Source organism: Bidens hawaiensis, unplaced genomic scaffold (genome assembly GCF_021521415.1).
Source record: "Bidens hawaiensis isolate Kalapana, Puna unplaced genomic scaffold, B.hawaiensis_p1.1 tig00028293_1, whole genome shotgun sequence".
NCBI lineage: Eukaryota > Viridiplantae > Streptophyta > Magnoliopsida > Asterales > Asteraceae > Bidens > Bidens hawaiensis.
Window position 1 is genome coordinate 20,592 of NW_027494615.1, and position 21,993 is coordinate 42,584.

General features: G+C 33.8%; 2 protein-coding genes across 3 annotated transcripts; one reads left to right on the top strand and one right to left on the bottom strand.

Annotated features, from left to right (window-relative positions):
* Positions 1 to 207: 207 nt before the first annotated feature.
* LOC143576759 (uncharacterized) lies at positions 208 to 6,397 on the bottom strand. 2 transcript variants are annotated; one of them, XM_077060787.1, is made up of 5 exons: positions 6,058 to 6,397; positions 5,083 to 5,230; positions 4,737 to 4,933; positions 1,732 to 1,905; positions 208 to 430 (listed from the first exon to the last, which is right to left on the bottom strand). In XM_077060787.1, exons 1-5 carry the CDS (start codon positions 6,262 to 6,264, stop codon positions 344 to 346), a joined length of 813 nt encoding a protein of 270 aa, XP_076916902.1. In that variant the 5' UTR covers positions 6,265 to 6,397; the 3' UTR covers positions 208 to 343. The 2 variants fall into 2 exon arrangements, with proteins under 2 accessions (XP_076916902.1, XP_076916901.1); XM_077060786.1 differs by having other exon boundaries at positions 4,737 to 4,942; positions 6,058 to 6,394.
* Positions 6,398 to 19,792: 13,395 nt separating this feature from the next.
* On the top strand, positions 19,793 to 20,533 carry LOC143576761 (uncharacterized). The gene has a single exon (XM_077060790.1). It carries the CDS (start codon positions 19,793 to 19,795, stop codon positions 20,531 to 20,533), a length of 741 nt encoding a protein of 246 aa, XP_076916905.1.
* Positions 20,534 to 21,993: the final 1,460 nt, after the last annotated feature.

A 21,993-nucleotide genomic window follows, 5' to 3' on the forward strand; every position in this document is an offset into this window, starting at 1 on the left:
AAGCAATCGCACGAACAATCAATAAAACTTTATTTATATACGCTACTTATATTAAAAAAAGAAAATAAAATAAACAAGACAAACAAAACATTATACCATCCCATCACATGCACCATGTGAGCAATCTGGTTTCTTTTAAAGGAATAATAATAAGCATGGGTGTTTTGGTCCCCTCTTTGTTACACATAAAACAAGAAAAACAAACAGTTACCGATTCCGACATAAATTTTCCATTTAAACAATTATTCGAATAATAATATCATATCGACCAATGACGTTCTTTAAAAACAACTAGATATTATTTCCTCCATCCGCTCGTACATTGTATCAAAGGCGTATTTTATTAAAATACATCCGGGTGGAATCGCCCGGGCATGGAGCTGCCTTGTTGAGCCTGCTTCAGATGCATGGTCAGAGAATAGTTATTCACCTGTAAAATAATAAAGGATAAATCATAAGGTTAAAGTTTCGTATAATTAATTAACTTCAAACGTTAGACGGCACTATATAATTTTAGACTAGAGGTAGGGATGTAAACTAGCAAGCCGCTCGTGAGCTACTCCAGATCAACTCGATAAGACCTTAAATGAACTCGAGCCTCGAATTAACCTTGTTTGATAAACGAGACCAAGCCCAAGCTTCTGTTATTGGCTCGTTAAATAACATAAGTTATGTTATGCATAAAAATTTAATTTGAAATTTATAAAATCATAATAAAAAATGTATATAAACTAACTAGCAAATTATAAACGATCTGAACCCGAGCCAAACCCAATCTCCTCTTATCGAGCTCGAGATGGTTGGCTAACGGCGAACCTGTAATTTATAAGTATTATATTAAAAAATATGTAATTGTATAATTATCACTGTTATACAGAAAATTCTGATTAAAATAACATATATGTTATGTTATATATAAATTAATCAGAAAATAGTAAACGGGCCGAGCCCCAGCTTGAAAAAACTACTCATGAGCCAAGCTCGAACTTTAGAAATAAATAGTCGAGGTCAAGCTCTTGTAAGATAAACGAGCCTAGCAAGATCAACCCACAAAGTTTTACATTTAGAGAAAAATAAGGCTATTGAAAATCTTTCCATAGCTCATGGAATTTTTGCAGAAATTATTAACTGTGAGATGTCAACGCGACCAAAAGATCATCCCTCCGTTCATACCCAGATGATAGATTAATCATTCTTCTAAAATCATCATCACCAAGATAGAATTGAAGTCCAATTCATTTGATGATGAATTAAAATCAGTGAGCGGTTTTTTGAGACGTTCAACCAGATTCAAATTCCATTCCTAGTAAAAGCAACCGTTTCCCAAGTAAAACCAGGTCCAGTAACATATAAATCCGTGTTGGGAAGCGCAGAAAGCCAACTCAATAAAACTTTTAACTCGGAAATACAGGTAAACGCGTTCAAAAAAAATATATAAAAAAATGAAAAACAAAAAAGATGAATAGGGGGAACAAAAAGCACTTGGCAGAACATGAAACCTGAGATCAGGTTACTAACAAAATGAGCTATTAAATGGGTAATATTGTAACTTTGGTTTTTTCATGTTGAATTCTTTTTATTAATTTAATAACGAAAATTCCAATTCCTTCGAAACATTTCAATCCCTACAGAACGCCCCTAAATATAATATTGAATATGATACCAGAAGTTATCATTTTAACAACGATTTATTTATTTATTATTATTATTTTATAAATATGGTGGTCTGACCTCGAGAGTCCTTAGCTGCTCCTGGTATTGAGATACCATCTGTTTGAGGTTATGCAACTCTTGGCCCCTGTCTTCATATTCCTTTTGACGTTCATGCTGAATCGCAACTGCACGTTTCAACAATGAGTTCTCCTGAATTAGGGCTTGGAGTTGTTCTTTCATCATCATGTTTTCCTGCCAATAAATAATAATTAGGAAAGAAAGGAAAAACAACCTCAAAAGGTATAAACTGTATTGAATTACAACATATTCCATCTAGATTATAATTTTGATTAGTGTTACAATTATTTTTTTATGCAAATAACAGGTCTAAAGATTACAAGATAATAATAATAATAATGTGACTACTCTCTTTTTACATATATATAAACAGTGGATACACAAAAACAGTGGATTTTGAGTTGCTTCATATTGACATATTTCTGCAAAACAGGGTGTAACTGTATATACACTTATTTATTACATTATTATATGCAATAAAGATGACAACATACGAGTATAAGTGTATAACATCGATGTAAGTTGCATTTTTCATCGTGAGGCATGTTAAAAGTTATGGATACGGAGTCGCTTGTCAGGAGTCTTTTATTTTTCAATTCATCGGTTTTGAGTTTGATCTAGATTATATATATATATATCAAAAACCAACATTTTACTCCCTCACAATATTACTATTCATGAAATCTTCAAATTGTGTCCATACACGTGTCTATTAACTCTTCCTTTTTACCTAAGGTTTTCAACCTTCACCTCATCTCTCTTCAAACAGGCCACCACGTCTCCGTCCTCGGTTTTACGCAGTTGTCAGATAGATGTTACGTGCTGCCCCGTTGTTGGCGGCGGCCTTTTTGATCATCTATGGCGCGGCGGATGTCTTTCAGTGGTCTGGTGGGTGCGTGGTGGTGGCGGAGTGTCGTTCAGATTAATCGGTAGGTTCGTTTCGTCACCGTCTTCGCCTTCGTCTTTCTGGTATTAACCCTAAATCACCTTTGGCATTTGAGTTTTGTGGTGGCCGGATTTTCCGTTGCCGGATTCCATTTGGGAACCCAGGCGGCGTTGACTTGGTGTTGCACGTCGCCTATCGTTGCCGGGTTCTGATTTGGAACCCTTGGTGGCTGTGGCAGATACCTACTGTGGTTGCGATTGAACGATTGTGGTCTATCATTGACTGGACGACGAATTTGAGTTGGTGTTTTTTTCCGACAGCCATACGGCCGACCTTGAGTCGGCTTTGGCTGTTGCGGTTACCAATTTTCGTCTTTGTTGATAACGGCTATGATAATCATGTATCTGTGTCTATGATAATCGTCTATCATTGCCGGGTCAATTCATAACCCTTGGTGGCCATGAGTCGTGGTAGCAGCTATGACTCGGTGTTTGCAGGCGGCTTGCATTCGACTTTAAGTTGGTTTGGTTGACAATGGCGATGATGATTATGTTTCTGAGCCGATGATGTTTATCATCAACTATGTTTTTTTGATGTATATTTTCTTTATGTTTTTATGTTGTGAATGGTGCTAATTTAAGGTCAACTAACGTGTTATGAATACTATGTTTTGGGACATGATTTGTTATATGACAGAGGTTTTAGGAGGTTCTGAAATGATACCATCAACTTCAAAGGATACTTTAAAGAATACAAGTCGTTATGTTTCTGGATTCATATTTGCTATTGGTTGTGGTGCATTTGCAGGGTTGACTTTGTTAATTCTGAAGTCAATTTTATTGATTGGCAGAAGGTGCAATGGGAGGGGTTTGTTTGCCCTTTTGGTTTCAAACATGAAATTGAAAAGACTAATGTGCTCAAAGTGGCCAATTTAGTAATTGGTATGAGTAAAGCGGTCATTTGGTTTTGAGTCGAGTTTATGATGATACGCGTTTTTACGGGTCTTTATGAGTCGGTTTGTTTCAAAAGGGCTATGATGATAGTTGAGGCGGCTATCATTCTGAGTCTCTGATTCAGAACCATTGGTGGTGGTAGAGTCGTGATGGCTTCAAAAACTATCTGTATCGTTGACTATTCATATGATCTCCCCAGAAACGCGGGGTAAGAATACTTGTTAATATTAAAGAGTTTGGTGTCCACGATAATCATAACTTTGAGGCAAAAAAGATATTTTTGTTTGTGTTTGTGATTGCTCTCCCCAAGTTTAAAAAATTTCGATTTGAACATATTATAATAAAATTCAACAATATCATAGTTTAAACAAACAAAAGAATAATTTTGTCACTTTAAACCACATAGACAAGGAAAATCAATTATATACACGTGCTAAACGTACGCATCATAGACCAATATTTAACTTTTTGAAGATGTAATTTTATTCAACAAACTAAAGAACTGTCTGAACAAGCGCACTTAACAGACATATTAACTTGATGGTATTGAAAAGCTAATAAGCATTTTAAATGTTTCAAACTTTGAATATAAATAAAAAACAAATTTATCATCTTTTTAAAAGGTGGTGTGTTTTCAAGATGCTGGGAAAAAAATGCTATCTGAAAATCCACAACTTGTTCTTGATGAGCTTTACACATACACCTAATTCAACAGTTTCTATAATCGATGTATAAATACATTATTTTCAGTGGAACATGTTTGCAGAGAACTTAACCAAGATACAAATTTGAATACGACATGCCAAAAGAAGATGACATTAGACAAAGAATTCACCTTATTTTAGCTATATATAGATGACTAATATTTCCGCAATTTAAGTGTCAATAGGTTTTGATAAAAGAATGATGATATGTGTGAAAACCTGCCATTGGTTATGAACTTATGCGTTTCTAATGATGTGTTATTTTTTGATAAAAAAAAGGTCTATTTTAGTTGAAAAAACCTAAAGACTTACATTAATTCTTTTATTGTCATCCGCCTTTCAGATAATGTTTGTAATAATATATAGTTGTACAAACATATATATTAAGTATAAACATATAATACGCGCGCACACATAAACAGAGAAAGAGGTAGCACACATAAACAGAGAAAGAGGTAGCACCTGCTTCAGACCATGGGCCTCAGTAGTGACGCGTTCATATATAGACTTCTCCAACATCTCAAGTGCTCTTGAAGCACGGGTTCGAGCATCATCAACGTTAGAGGCACTCATCATTTCTCCCACAAAAAGATCCACCCAATCAGCACCATCCACAGGTTTCTGATGTGGCACAGCCTCGCCATTTGCCACCCCATTGGCTGCAACTTCTATATTCACAACAGCATCACAATTAAAAATTGTTCAGTTATAGAAATCATACAGTAGATGTATAATTTGATGATTATTATTAGAAAGTATGATCATTTATACAGTTTTGTGTAACAACTGTACAAGATTGACAAGTTACCTGACACAATGTTGGTTTGAACTTGGTACTCGGATCCGTCTGCAACAGTAGATCCAACATTCTCATTAGAAACCAAACGCAACTCGGTAAGAATTTTGATGGTAGTTTCTATGTCATCCCCACATTGGTTGAGAGTTCTTTCAATAACCTAAAACATACAAATTCTACAATTAGCATCCAATAACATTACAGGTAATCGGAACATTGTAAAAATTTTGGTCGGCAACTAGTCGAATCAGTGGCCTAGCGATTTGATTTTCAGGTAATCGGAAAATGGTCAAAGCCAGCAAAAATACAAGAAAAAGGTCAATATTTGTCATATTCGGATCAAAATCGGTCACCTTTCAGCCAAAGTTGGTCAAAATCTTTAAAATATTCGAAAGTTTATACTTTCTTTATAAAACTATACACGCACACATGTGGGGGTGGGGGGGGGATCCAAACGAAAACCAATAAGATGTTTGAAAACTTGTGAAAACAACTTTCAAAATATTAAAATTTTATTTTTCCATTCATTTATAGGTTAGTGCTTATAAATGATTCAAAATGAAAACTAATATTTTTTTTTTATTTCCTATTGGTGTTGACAAAGATTGATAACATATACAAACAATAAAAAAACAAATTATAAAAAAACTAGTGTTTAAAATAGGTTTTCACAATTTTTAACGTTATACGAAATTTCAATCCAATTAACCGCTAGTCCGTACCCCACCACCAGACTAACGCCCGCGAGTTCTACAACACTAACAGAACCTCAAAACAATCCTATGCAAATTCATAGTTTCACATACTCAACTTCACAATTTAACTCCAACTTTACTCAAGGCATACCCTAAACCTTAGTGTCAAATAAATTATCACCTACATAAATTAAGTCAACCATATTGTTAAACCAACCGAAAACAGCATGCCTATTCAGTTACTATCAACAAACCTTAAAAAAACAACTAACTATTTAAGCAATTAACTAACCAGCTTATCCATATCCGGAAACAACCCAACGAGCCGATCAACAGCTACCACCCGAGCCGACGAAAACTGAACCGGTGAAGAAGTCGAAAAATAACGAATTCGTTTCGAAGCAGGAGGCGATGCAGACGCAGACGAAGCAGAAGCAGAAGAAGGTATCGAATGATCTTCAAAAAAATATGATCGTTTCCCACACACTACCGCAGACATGTTGTGTGTGCAACTCGGGTTTTTAGTGTCTATGATCCCCAACCTCCTCCTCTACCTTTCATGCAGCAATTCTATTCGGTTCGACTAATCGCAAAAGACCCGAACTTTGTTCGATTAACGGTTCGATGTCGATTCGGTATATGGGTATTTATGGGTATTGATCTTCGATTCGATTGGTATCGGTTAACAACAAAAGCCTGAAACTTTGATCGATTTAACGATTAGATGATGATTTAGTAAATGGGTATTGGGTACTGATCTTCGATTCAATTGAAGTTGATTAAGAACAAAAGACCCAAAATTGATTTAACAATTATATGTTGAATCAGTAAACGGGTACTGGGTTTTGATCTTTAATTCAATTGGAGTTGATTAATCCCAAAAGCCCCAAATTTTGATGGGTATTGGGTATTAATCTACGATTCGATTGGAATTGATTAACAACAAAAGACCCAAAATTGATTTAACGATTAGATGTTAATTCAGTAAATGGGTACTGGGTTTTGATCTTAGATTCGATTGGTATCGATTAATCCCAAAAGCCCCAAATTTGATCAATTAGGGTTTCGAAATTGGAATCGGTTGATTAATGATTGGATGGTGAATCAGTAGGTGGGTATTGAGTGTTGATTCGATTGGAGTTGATTAAGAACAAAAGCCCCAAATTTGGGTTTGATTGTGGGTTTGAATTTGTTGGGTTTGGGTTTGATTGTTTTGATATGAAGATTTGATGGTGGTTGTGGTAGGCGGTGGGTTAGAGTGACTGGTGGTTATGGAAGGTTGGATGACAGGCAATGGGAATGTGACATGTGGAGGGAAGAGTGGGTGATGGTGATTTGGGATTGGATAAGTGAGATGATACACTTTTCTAACACAACCGCCGACTAAATTGAATTTATGTATTTATAGTTCTTTTTTTCTGTAAAGGATAAATGTGATTGTTTTTTTTTTTTCGTTATCCCACTCTGGTCAACTATATTGTCTTAACTGGTCCACACTAGCTTTTAGAGTTTGTCTTGGACGTTCCTCGGGAAATCATACCGCTGACTGTCACTTGATAGTCGTTGTGTCACCATAAGAGCATAACTCTCTAGTGTAACGCACGATGGGATGAAAACTTGGGTGGGCTTGTGGTTCAAACTGACAACCTTTGCACAAGGTTAACCCAAAGCATTCATTACTAATATTCACTCAAAGTGATACAAGTAGAAATCGAACTTGAGTCTTCTTTGGTATACTCGCTAAACCTTCACAAATTGTTACATTAAAATCATATTCCAAAATTACTTATAAGCCTGACTTTCTTTTATAACACCAAATATTCATAAACTTCATCTAAAAATATTATATTTGAATATGTGTGTGTATGAGAGAGAGAGAGAGGGGGGGGGGGGGGGGAATAGCATAGGGCCCCCACCACTAACATTCGGATTTTCGTCTGCAAAGACAGACTTTCTCCAATGAACTTCACACCACAATGGTTAAGTTTGGTTGCCTAGAGTCCGTCACCATGCCACATAGATTTAGGCCTAGGGAGTTTGTAACATCGAGAAAATTTCGAGTTCAGAGTGTTAAGTTTCTAAAGTCAAAGGACCAAAAATGTCAAAATTCCAAACCTTAAGGTTTAAAATAAAAATTATGTTTTCTTGTCCTATCGCGATACGCGACGGGACAAAGGACAAGCCCATCGCGTATCGCGAAGGGCTTAGTCAAAACTTCTAGAAGGAGGTCAACGACGATACGCTATGGGTATGGAACCTACGTCATCGCGTATCGCGATGACGTGGCCTGACACCTCTGGCACAAGTTCTGCCACGTGTCCACACGTGGCACACCGTCAGCCACGGGTCCCGGCACGTGGCCACACGTGGCACGTCACCGCCACGTGTCAACTCGTGGCACACCGTCTGTCATGTGGAGACACGTGGCAGACCTATATGGTGACTGGCCAGGGCTACATCGCGATACGCGATGGGTGTCTAGAAGGCTATCGCGTATCGCGATGGGCTTCCAGATTTTGTCTATAAATAGCAAGTTCGAGATCTCTTATTTCACATCCAAAACTCAGCTCTCTCACTTCTCTCTAACATCTCTCTAGATTATATAAACATACCCTCGATCCTCCTCGAAGTTCGTGCCATAATTCCTCGATAAGCGTGTCCCGATTCATCATTTTACGTGCTGACGTTTCCTCGAAGTTCGTGCCACCCTCCACCCACATATCGACCAAGAAGGTGTTTGTTATTTTCTACACCATGGCGATGAGTCTCGAAAGGTGTGCCGACGAGTGTTGAAGTTTGGTGTTTATTGTTTGGCGTGCCAAGGGAAGGAAAACGAGAAGAAAGGTTAAACGATAAGGAAAGAAAGGTGAAGCGGTGTTGGAGTGCTGCTCGAGTTATTAGGGTTTCTAAACGCCAACAAGGTAGGCGTAACACCAATAAATATAATAACAAAATATTATAAAGGCTTAAACCTTAAGTCGAGGTTATCCTCGATAAAAGAAAAAAAAACATAACAAATAGAATAATAAAAGATAGGATTATGAATTTTGATAAGTATATATATGTGTGTAAATATATATAATCTTTGTTATGAAAATATTATATAAGTAACAATAACTATTCTTAAATAATAAAAGAAAATAATACGTTTTTTAGAGAAGAAGAAACGTAGGGTTTTATAAATAAACTAAAGGTTTATAAATTACCTTTTAACTAAAAGTTTTAAAGTAAAAAGAAATTTTGAACTAAAGGTTCATCGAGATAAAATTTATAAAATAAGACTATAGGTCTTAAGCCGGTTTGTGCATCCGACTAACAATTGATTATACTCATACTATAGGTGCGAGATAGCAACGGGAAAGACCCTCGGACGGTGTTTAAAGCCGATCCAAATCAAAAGGTGAATACGCCCCAAAGATTTACAAACTTGTTTTCAAACGAGTCAACGTGTTATATGAAAAACTTTACATGAGACTAAGTGTCTCTAAAACATTTATAAACAAGTGTATAAATACTGGCCTCAGGCTATCGTGTACGTTTGTCTGCATATGTGGTGGGCACATCACACCTTGTCACAATTACGCTCGCCTGCTAGAAGTATGACCTTGTGTATACGCATAGGCACTCAACTAGTCGAACGTTGCTGCGTTTCACTGGGGGAACCGAGTATAGAGACTTAAGTTTATAAATTGTGTTGTTTTAACTTGATTATTCCTAAGCCACGTTGGGCCGAGGCCTACGTAGTCTCGAGGGGTAATTAAGTAAAGAGAATATTTTTAGCGTCAGCATATTCACCAACATTCGTTGCTGACGTATTTTCTTACATTTTGCAGGTGAATAAGGTTAGCGCTTGGGAGAAACGAAATGCTCAAGATATCCGATGTCTCGGATCTTTTGTTTAACTTAATATAATTAATGGTGGTTTTGTAAAAACTTAAACAAGTAATCTTTTTAACATTAAACGGGAAACTTTTAAATCCCGTCTTTTGTATGTAAATATTTACATTTTAAATCAACATGTTTATAAGACTACGCTTTCCAACGTAACCCTGATTTAATTACAAATGTGGTACCAACATATGTGTCATACACCTAGGCCGTGGTTTGGGGTGTGACAGAGTTAGTGTCCATTATACATGCTCTGAGTAGATAATAATAAAAAGGTGACTAAAAGTGAAACCTTAAACAAGAAATATAATTGTGGCGTTAAGTTTTTTTTTCTTTGTCACTCGAAACCTGATTAACCTAAACTAAAAATGCCTAAACCCGAAGAACCCGACTTGAAAAAATCTGAAAGGTTTGGGTTTCGAGTCTAGATTTATAATTTTGAAACCCGAAGACCCTTAATCAAAAGGGGTATGTGCTGAATCTTCATAATTATATTTCTGATTTGAAGAATGTGTCCATCATACAACTAATTCAATATATTCAGATTTTGAAGCAAAAAACATTAACAAAACACACACTGGATTTAAAAAAATTACCTAAATAGACGCATCTAAATGAGTTTTCCCCATGAATGTATAACTTCAGGTTTGCTTTCACGACTAGTCTTTGGAGGCCTTTTGCAAATGTTATTACTGGAGACAAAAGCAGAATACGAGTAAATCAGATTAAATAAGTTATTAATTGCGAGTAGAGATTTAGTAAATGAATTAGAAAACAAGAAGACATGAGTACGTTAAATTAAATAATTTATTAGCTGTAAATAGAGATTTGGTGAATGAATAAGATTACATAAATAAGTCGTCCACTAAACCCATTTATTATCTATTCCCGATAGGTTTCATATACATTTATTATACAAATGTAATAGTAAATGTTTATCGGTACATATAATTATGATGTTATATAAATTAGCGATATTAAACATGTAATAATTTTACATTAACAAGAAACATGTGTGATGTTGTGATGACGACAATTTCAACATAATGTTTGTTTCTGCTAGTTTATCAATTCTCTCGTGATATAAATACAGTTCTTATGTTAGCTTTTTGTTCATGTAATATTTACAAAAGTTTATTGTGATTATTATTTTTTAAGTTTTCAAGTTAGTAACATTAGTGTTGTCTAAGTCATATGATTAGTATTACGCATCACAATTAAATAATAATTTAAAATTAAATTCATCAACTAGTTTAAAAAAACCATTGCTAATGTGTAATAAACAAACAAACAAACAAATAAAAAAATATCAGTCATAAACATTGTTATTTAAAAATATAAAAATTCAAATGTTGGCACTTGCATGTGATCAAACAACTTTGTAGCATCCCTGAATTTTAGACATATTTGCTCATTCACAACTTTGGTTTATTTCAATGTGAGTTTTATTAGATGTCTGCTTATTTTTTATATTTACAATAAGTGTCACTAAGTTGTAACACCCGTTAAGTTTTTTTTTCCAAAAATGTCAATTTTAAAAGTTAAAATGGCAATATAAATATTCCAAAGACAAAGAATGTATAAATATACGTTACGAAAACGTTCGGATATGCGTATTTAATATGCATAACTCAAGGGACTAAGTGGTAGTTGGCCCAAAGTTAAACTCGACAGTGATTAAATTAAAAATGACTCATAATTTGGTTAGATGGCTAACCGTTCAGACAATCCTTATTAGGGTTCAGGAATTGTATGATGGTTCTGAACTCTGACTATTAGTCGGGCCGTCTAATATTTCAGATGGTTCGTCTACATTAGACGCACCTCTAACCTTCAAACAATATCTCTGAACACTAAATTTTTAATAGTTCGTTGTTAACGTGACAGTCGTGTATTTTGACTTATTACTTTGTTCTGACCTATAAAAGAGATGTATACTCGTCCATTATTATACACAAACATCTTTTAGTCATCCACAAACCCTATCACACTAAAAAAATCCTAGAATTTGATGATGTTCTTGATGTTCTAAGCCATGCTAATCCAAGAAGAATGCATTAAAGCTTTATTCCACATAATCAAATGGCATTGAACTACAAAGAGGTTATGTTTAGGGGTTGAAAATCAATTAAATGTGTTTATATCATCCCAAAAACATCCCTAAACCATTTTATAGCCAAAAATAAAAGAGGAAAAATGATGTTATTGGTTTGTTCTATATGTTTTTGGATAGAATCATAACAAAGAAAGCTTTATACTTCATTTAGTTGATTAAAAATCAAGGGGGTGCCCTTTCCAAATCTTCCTAACTCGTTAGAATAATCATATCAGAGCATATGACTTAGTTACTAACTTATTTTGAGGGAATAATTTTGATCTCATAGTAATTTCTTAGTTCTTAATCTTTAATTAACGTTGGGTAATCAAACATTGTTAAAACACATGTTAGAATAATTCTAAATGGTATAACAAAGGGTCTTGATGAGCTTAAAAGCATTTAAAAACACTTCTTTGGTGTTAAGAAACACTTTTAAACAAGATAGGTCAGTACAGACACTTACACGGACCGTCTAACCAATCTTACAGCCCATTTAAAGACTTCTACAAACATGAGTTTCTCATATAGTTAGATGGGCCGTCTAATTGTTCTAGCGGATCATTTAATGGTTGCTTCAGAAGAGGTTTTACTAAGGTTGTTAGACGACCCATCTAACCTTTCTGAGGGCTCGACATAGTCAGGCGACCGGTCTAATCTTATGACGGCCCATATAAAGCCAGTTGTAGTGAAAAAGTCAAACAAGGTGTTTGATGGGCAATGTAATCATGTGATGACACGTCTAAAGCTAAATTTGGTAATATTAAGGGAAATTAAGTTGTAAACATAGAAATTGGAATTATGCGTTTAAAAAAAGTTTGAAACTATAGTGTCGGACGGTAAGAGTCTGAAGCTAGATCTCAAGATGATCTAGAGAACTGACACGAACCTATTCGAAATTATAGGCCCGAGATAAACAAGAAGGCATATTCCCTTGCAAGGGAACTTACAGTATACGGTGAATTTGTCCTTACTCTTTTAAATAAATTATTTAAATGAATCAATGTTCGCATGGGATCACAGATCTATTACTTTATAAACATAGTAGTCTCTGGCACTCAGGCTATATGTGGTCTTACGGTGGACACACGGTATCCTATTCATAAAGAGCCAATCACAAGTTACCGTGAGGAAATGGTTTCGTGTATACTATTATTTTCTAAGTCCTTGGACGCTGCCCACACAATTGTTTCGAGTTGAGCATTGTATTAATAAGAATTGTGGAACTTTTTCAATTCGTTAGCGTTATTCACCAGCATGTGCCGACGTATTTTCCAAATTGCTTCCAAGTAATCAATAAGGAAAGTTAGGATAAAATATGAAAATAATAAGTAACAGTTAGATGCTCTCTGATGACTTAGTTCAATTTGTAATATCAAAACAATGTAAAATTATATTTTTGATCAGACAGTGTTTTGTAATCAATTATCAAGTGTGTAAATCCCGACATATATATATACAGTAATGTTTTAAACAAACAAATATTTGTCGCTGCTATATATTTTTATGAATTGACTCAAGTGGTACAAGCTATTGGTCATAAGTCTAGACCTCGAGGCGGGTGACATGAGTGACAATTGTGCACTATTTGGAACACAACATTTCATATACTATTTGGAACACACCATTTCACATGTGATAGTCAATGCGCCATTTTTAGTATAACAATTATAGTAAATAGCCATTTATGCTTAATTTCACGAATTACATTTTCACATTTCTCACACAATAAACTGGTACGCTAAAAAGAAGGATAACATAAAATATATATATATATATATATATATATATATATATATATATAAACATTAGCCTTACACATAAACTTTTGCCCCCTATAATTCTAGAAAGTTCATTTTATAACACATGTGTACATAATTAAAAACTTGAAAAACAAGGTAGAAATCCATTACATGGGATACGTTTTTCTCCAAGGTACATTGCCAAAATTAGTTTCTTTCCCCACTTGGTGATATCGGGCCGCACCCCCCTCTCAAATGATGGTAATAATTGATTATGATATTTGTTATCCTTAGGGAGGTAAATGTAATAATGCCTTGAGTCATAAAGAAATAGTTAAACCCACACGAATACTGATGTGTCTGCAAGTAGGCTTGTAAACTAAAAGAGCTTTTAGTGTCACGCCCCGATCAAAGGAGGCGAAACATGCCGGGGTGCAACGGATTGTCCAAGAACACAAGACACTATTAAAGTGACAATATTTAAACAACTCATTCATTCCATTCAATCATCAAAAATAACACATCTTGTTCATACAAAATAACACCAAATGCAAATAATTAAATTGTTCATTCTTCTAATAACCTAAATGGTTTCAAAATAAAATAACGTCTTCAAAATCCAATCAACCAATAATTTTAGCTGTAACAATGCATAAAATACAATTTGTCAACACGTATGTTGGTGAACAATTTCATAGTTTTGAGTGTATATAATATGAGGCAAAATCCGCAACTCGTATACGAAACAATAAATAAGAGCAAGTATCGCGGTATATAAATCATAAATAAATGAGGATCATTTCTAATCGGTAACAACCAACATACTCGGATAATGAGGCCTTATTCTACTAGCACAAGGCTAAAGTAGTTAGGGGTGCATATGATCATACTTATTGAGGCTCAACAACAATATCAACATAAACACTCGTGCACGTAAAGCATATGAAACATATAACACACAATAGAGCAAGTATTCTAGTATCATACAGTCTGTGGTTTGAGGATAGAGTATTATAAATCGTTCTTGTTTTGAATAAGTATGTATGTTACCCCCAAAGTATAAAAATGAAAACGGGGGATGAAATGTACTCACATGAAATAAGTAACTTGAATGATTAGTTTGCGATAAAACGGAAATGTAATTCAATGAGCAAGACCTAGATTAAAAAGGGTCTTGAGTTAGTAGATGGACTTCAAAGTTTTAAAGTAAAATAACATGACTAGTAAGATAAATAATTAAAGTTTGAAGGCTAAAATGTAAATGCATAAGAAATTAAAGTAATGTTTAGAAAAGTAAGTTTACTCGAAATTGGGTCTTAGTATTCTATTCATTAGTTTTACTTAACCTTTGTTAAGTAAATATTTGGGTAAGGTTGCAATATTGCAAGATCCTTTGTTAAGTAGATACTAAGACGAGATTTTACGAGTGTTCGGACTTGTCGGTTCGAGTCTTGATAATTGACCAAGCTCGAAGCCGAGATTCCAAAGTAATAAATGTTATGAGATAATTAACTCAATGAAATTAAAAGAAACTTAACCAAGTGTGTAGTTCTATTAAGAAGAACACCGACATCCGTTAAACGAGTGTTTGGTTCTGTCGGTCCAAACTTGTTATAAGATCAAGTTGGATCCAACATACCAAGTGTTTTAAGAAAATAATTAAAATTAGTTTATAATATAGTTTTAGAGAAAAATGTGAGATTCGGTGGCCCAAAACACAACTAGTGTGTCTTAAGCGAGTGAAATCGGTTTAGTTCGGTTTTGGTTCGGTCCTTGACTCAGAATAAGACCGGGGATGGTTACTACATACCCAATACCTTAGAACTTTATTAAAATAACTTAGAAACGGTAATACTCAAGTCTTACATACAACATGTTAAAAATAAAGTATTTAAACAAGAGTTCGGTTTTGGTTCGATCCTTGACTTAGAATGAAACCGAGGATGGTTGCCACATACCCAATATCATAGAACTCATTAAAATAATTTGGAAACTAGAGTAGTTAGAAACTAAACAACAATAGTAAGCTTACATAAATTAAAGCATAAATTAAAGTGTTTAACAAGGACTATAATAGTCCTCCATGTAGCCTTGCCTAGCAATACACCTAAACCGACATGGCCGAAGAAGGAAAAGCCAAGGAAACAAGGGAAGTATGTTTTAAACAAGCTATAATAACAATATTTAATTAACAAGAATTAATTAGAAACAAAGATTAGAAGTAGTTTGACCTTGAGAAGTCAAACAATCAAGAGTCTGAAGAAAGAATACTTAGATCTAGATTGAGGAGAGTTTGAGGTGAATGTGCAAACCCAAATGGGATGAATTGGTCTTATTTATATAGGGAAAGAGTGAAGGGTTGGCCATAATATTTCTTTCAAGAGTTACATGCATTATTGTTATTTGACAATGTTAGTCCCTTAAGTTTGTATTAAGTCGTTTTTAGCCATAAAGAGGTGTTTTTACGTACCGAAAAGGATGTTTTCTTGATCCAACAATTGTATAACATAAATGAACATAAAACCCAACATTTTATTAATAATGTAGGATCAGAAAGACCAAAACGGGTCAGGTTTCCGATACAAAAACAAATACAAGTTAAACCGAAAATGACGAATGTCATATTTAGTGAACTGTTCGTGGTTCAGCAGGATGTTCATTTGTGTTTGTTTATTTAATATATGAACGAACATGAACAAGATGCTTGTCTTCGATCATTTAATTAAAAGAACGAACATGAAAACATGTTTCGTTCATTCAATTATGTTTGTTCATGTTCTTTTTCTTAGATAAAATTTGGATGAATCAACTACTTAATGCTTTATTTTTGACCATTTGAGTTCATTTATGTTCGTTTACGTTTTTCACATATGTTCATTAATCTTTCTTCAATTATGTTCAATAATATTCGTTTATGTTTGTGAATTGTTCATTCAGATTTAAAATGAATGAACATAAACAAACATGAACATGCTCATCTTTTAAACAAACTAACATGAACAAAAATATTTGTTCGAACAACAGTCTATGTTCGTGTTTGTTTAAAGTTAAGTAAATGAACATGAACATTCTCTTGTTTGTGTTCATTTGGTTCTTTTACAAGCCTATTTGTAAGAGCACGTGGTTTTAATATGTTTTCTTTTGTATTTGATGTGGTTTATGCTACAAAACCTGTTAGGATATATTAATGTCTGTTGTTTGAGCAATTTACAGGTCCTAGGCTTAAAAGGAAGGATTTTGAGGGGAAACAAAATTGTCGATCAAAGAAAAGAAAGAAAAACATGATTAGACCTTCCATCGTCCGTGGATATCTTCAGAGACACTGACTAAGCCCTAACCAATATAATTACACACTCAGGGACCATAATCTGACAAGTTAAAATCTGCAAGGTCAGTTGGCGTCCAAAGTACCACAGACCTTAATCCTAAACATGCATTTTGACAGGTGGAAATCAAGGAAGTCAAAGTGGATGCAACCATGGAAGGCTAAATACACTATTTAATGCTCGCATTTACCCATTTTAACATAAACTATGCTTAACAATTAAGAATCGAATTTCATTAGAATGCAAACTCTTCCCATGGGTTTGAATCTTTGTATTTTAAGTATTCTTAACTTATTGCATGTTTTTATTGATTGTGATTGCTTTGAACATGTTAACATAAGATTTAGTATTTAGAGCCACTGTGTCCATGATTGATATCCGATATCTTATTATATTTATACTGTTTATAGTGGTAAGTGTGGTTGCCTATTAACGTGTGTAGTTAATATTATGTTGTAATTTACCTTTAAAACTAGCTTGTGCATTACATACATTCATATTAGTTACTATTTGTACAGTCAAGTACATGCATTAAGAATGATCGTCCATACAATTTTAAAGCTCAAAATTTCACCACTTAGAAAAAAAAAACTCTTAAAAGAAACAATGCAAAAAATACTCTCTTATATGGGGCAAAACTGAAGTTAAAACATAAATCCAATGAACAATTATTTATAGGTTGTCTTAAGAACTTGTAGCTAACCATTGAGGACATGTGCGGATTTAGTGTTTGACTTTGGGGGGGGGGGGGGGGGTAGGCACCCCCTCAAACCTATGATTTTTTTATCTACTATTATAATAAACAAAATGATAGTTTAACCACATATCCCTTAATTGGCCTAATATTTTGTCAAGTGGCAACTTTATTTTTTCATATATAATTTTTAATTATTTTATTAAAATGAATCATTTAAAAGCTTACATAACCTATCCCTTGTCACATAAAAGCATCAGAATTCTAACATGCTTTTACCCGTAATATTTAATTTTAACAAAAAAAAATGTTTCTTAATGATATCATTTTACAATATTTGTTTTAAAATTTTAATATAACATTTCATTGTTTTTTTACAATTTAATGACTTATACAAAATAATAGTCTTAATAATTTCATATTAAAAAGGGAATGCTTTAAATTTTATTCCTAATCTTATTTTTAATTTAAATTATAAACTATATTTAACACTTTAATTCTTGAAAACCATTCATGATTTTTAAAATCTTTCACTTTTGGACTATAATTATGACTTCTATTACATTCCAAAATAATAATAATAATAATAATAATAATATAACATGTTAAAAAGCTTAGAAACTAAATTTTATATAATCTTACTATCCTGTGTTTTTTTATTAAAATTGGTTTATTTCACATAAAAAACAAATGTTTAAATGTTATAAGTTTTGGACAACCATCCAATAATGGTAACTTTCATTGTCGACTACGCAGTGTTACATGTTCATATGCATCAAATCTAGCTAAATACTTTTCAGTAAACATTCATGTGAATATGACAAATATATGACAGTCGTTGCTATCCAAAACCTTTAATAGTTTTATGTTGTTTGAGATATTTTGTTGCTTTGAAAAAGTGAAGATGCTTTTTATATTTAAGATAATATTTTTTTATGTTTTAAAGTACTTTTTAAGTTCTTGTGTATTAGCATTGTTTTAAACTGTTAGTATATGGTGTTATTTAATATTATATATATATATATATAGTTAGTATCATTTAAGAACTCTAAAAAGGTTAAAAACTCTTAGGAACTCCATACAACCAAACATTTTTTTAATCTTTTTTGTATATAACATTATTTAAGAGTAGTTTTATCATATTTTATATAAAAATTTATATTACATATATAAATAACAAGTTTACATATGTGTAAAATTTATATACTAACAAATTTACATAGATGTAAAACAAAACATAAATATGTATAAAAACTAATTTTTAAAATTGTAATCATATATATATATATATAATGATAAAGCTACACTCAACTAACATTAACATACAAAATTATTTATAAAAAACGTTAGTTTTCAAGGGTTATTTCAAGTTCTTAAATAACTTAACGGTTCTTTATATATATATATATATATAAAACGTTATAGGATTCGTTAAATTATTTAAGAACTTGAAATAACCCTTGAAAACTAACGTTTTTTATAAATAATTTTGTATGTTAATGTTCAGGGGCGGAGATAGTAACAAGTCGGGGTGTCCCCCGTCCCCTGTGAAAATTTTTTTAGTGTTAATATACCGAAAAATTCCCGACCGACCCTTGTAAAATTTTGACCCCGACCCCTATGAAATTTTGAAGCCGAACCCTGTATAATTTCAAGAGGACCCCATGAGATTTTGAGACTAACCGTACAAAAAAATACAATGAAAATTTTATAAATTATAATTATATAAACGTTATACAAACAATTTTTCCTATTAATATCAATAAGCCCATTAGTCTAATATCCAATCCAATTTTAAGCCCAAGACCCAACTCAAACCCTACTCAATTTTTAGTCCAATACCCAATCCTATTCTAAACTAATATTTTCTTTTAGTTTACCCATCACTTTACCGCCTCTGCTCTTACTATCTGATCGGCCAAACATGAACAAACATAATCAGTCACACCCTCTGGCCTCTGATCGGCCTCTCTCTACCTCCCTCCCTCCCTGGTCCGTTCGTCTCTGCGCCTCACCAGAATTGGAACTTGGCCTCCATCTGCGTGCGGCTCTGCCTCCTCTAACTCAATTTCCAACATCCATCCTTGTGATAAGGTATAACATAAATACATAATACATTTAATTTATGTCTATTTTAGTCAGGCTTTAAGATTTTTAGGTTAATGATGTTTAGATTATGTTAAAAAAATGGGGGAATTTTGTGATTTTAGGTTAATAGTTTGATTCTTGCTAAGTTTGTTGTATTTCTGATCTTATAGGAAGAAAGAATAATGAATCCGATAATGGAGAGATTTCTTAAACAAAAAGGAAATCAAGGATCGTCTTCTAAGACTCCCGAGTTTGTTGAATTGGATGATCTTCCTTCGGATCCCGCCGATAGAAAACCGTTCTCTAGTTATAACGTGAATCAACGAGATGCAATAAGAAGAACATATCTACTAAGAGGACCATGTCAACCAAGCGGTGTGGCATTTCCATATAGAATGATCGGTAATGATTCAAGACGTTTTCCGGTTAGTTGGTATACTAATTTTAAGGGGTGGTCAGAGTATAGTATAAAAAACGACCGTGTTTATTGCTTACATTGCTACTTGTTCAAGGATCAAGTTAGAAATCTCCAAGAATCTTTCATTAGCGAGGGGTTTAACGGTTGGACTAGACAAGATAAAGTTCAACGTCATCAAGGGGAGTTTAATAGTTTTCATAATAAAGCCTTTAAAATGGGTGAAGATTTGCTTAACCAAGATCACTCGCTGCAAACTTCTGTTGATAAAAAGAGTGAGAAGGAAAAGTCTAATTATCGACTTAGATTAGGTGCTTCTAGTAGTCTTACAAAAAGACTAGTGAAGGTAGGGGCACCATTTCGTGGTCATGATGAATCAAAAGATTCATTAAATAATGGGCTTTTCTTGGAAATTTTAGAATTAATGGGAGAACAAAACGAAGAGCTTGGCAAGATTATTTTAGGTAATGCACCCGGGAATAGCCAAATGACAAGTCCAACTATTCAACAAGATCTTTAACATTGCTTTGCTCAAGAGGTATTAAAACAAATTTTTGAAGATCTTGGTGAAGATTATTTCTCTTTATTAGTTGATGAATCATATGATGTATCCAACAAGGAACAAATGTCCGTGGTTATTCGATACGTGGATAAATATGGGGTGGTTAAGGAAAGGTTTATTGGGCTTGTTCATGTCTTGGAGACGTCGGCGTTAACTCTCAAATCCGATATTGATGATTTATTTAGCCGACATGGACATAGTTTGGGCAAGATTAGAGGCCAAGGTTATGATGGCGCAAGTAATATGTCGGGTGAGTTCAACGGGTTAAGGGCTTTAATTTTAAAAGAAAATGTTTCGGCTTTTTATATACATTGTTTTGCTCACCAACTTCAACTTGTTGCTGTGGGTGTTGCGAACAAACATAAGCCTATTTGGAGATTTTTTGAAATGGTTGCATCTATAGAAAATGTCGTTTGCGCATCTAGCAAACGACAAGATAAGCTTCGAGAAAGTAAAAAAAAAACACTTGAGAGGTGTCTTGGTTACCGGAAGTGGGTTGAATCAAGATCTATCTCTTACAAGGCCCGGAGATACATGTTGGAATTCCCACTATAAAACACTTGATCGTTTGGTTACTTTATATCCAATGATCATGGATGTGCTTAAATATGTTGAAGAAACGGGTAAGACGAAAGCTATCATGAGCCAAGCGCAAGGACTTCAATTGGAAATGAAAAAATACGACTTTGTATTTTACTTGCACTTGATGTTGCATATTCTAGACGTCACAAACTCATTGTCTCAATGTCTTCAAAGAAAAGAACAAGATTTGGTGAACGCGAGTTCATTGGTTTCTTCAACCAAGCGGCAACTTGAAGACTTTAGGTTGGAGGGGTATAACAAGTTTGTGGAGAAGGTTAGATCTTTTTGTGAAAAACATGATATTCTAGAGGTAAAGACGGATGATTACTACATTAACATACTAACGCCAAGAAAAAGACAAACATGAAAAATCGCCACTATTATGAGTATGATTGCTTCAATGCGGTTCTAGATTTGCAAATCCAAGATTTTGGGGACCGTTTTAACGAGGTAACATCCGACTTACTTGTTTCTTTGAGTTGTTTAACTCCTTGTGATAATTTTCGGGCATTTTCTATTCCAAAAATATTACGATTAGTCGAGTTGTACCCATATGATTTTGATGAAAGTGATAAAAAAAGACTCCCGGTTGAACTCGCGACATACATCGATAATTTGAAAGGAGATAAACGATTTCAAAACTTGAATGGTTTAGCAAGTCTTGTCCAATTGATGGTTCAAACAAAGAAACACCATTCATTTGCATTGGTGTATCGTTTATTAAAGTTAGCTCTCGTATTACCCGTCGCAACCGCAACCGTTGAAAGATCATTTTCGGCGATGAAGTATGTGAAGTCTGATTTGCGTAATCGAATGGGTGATGAAAATTTAACCGA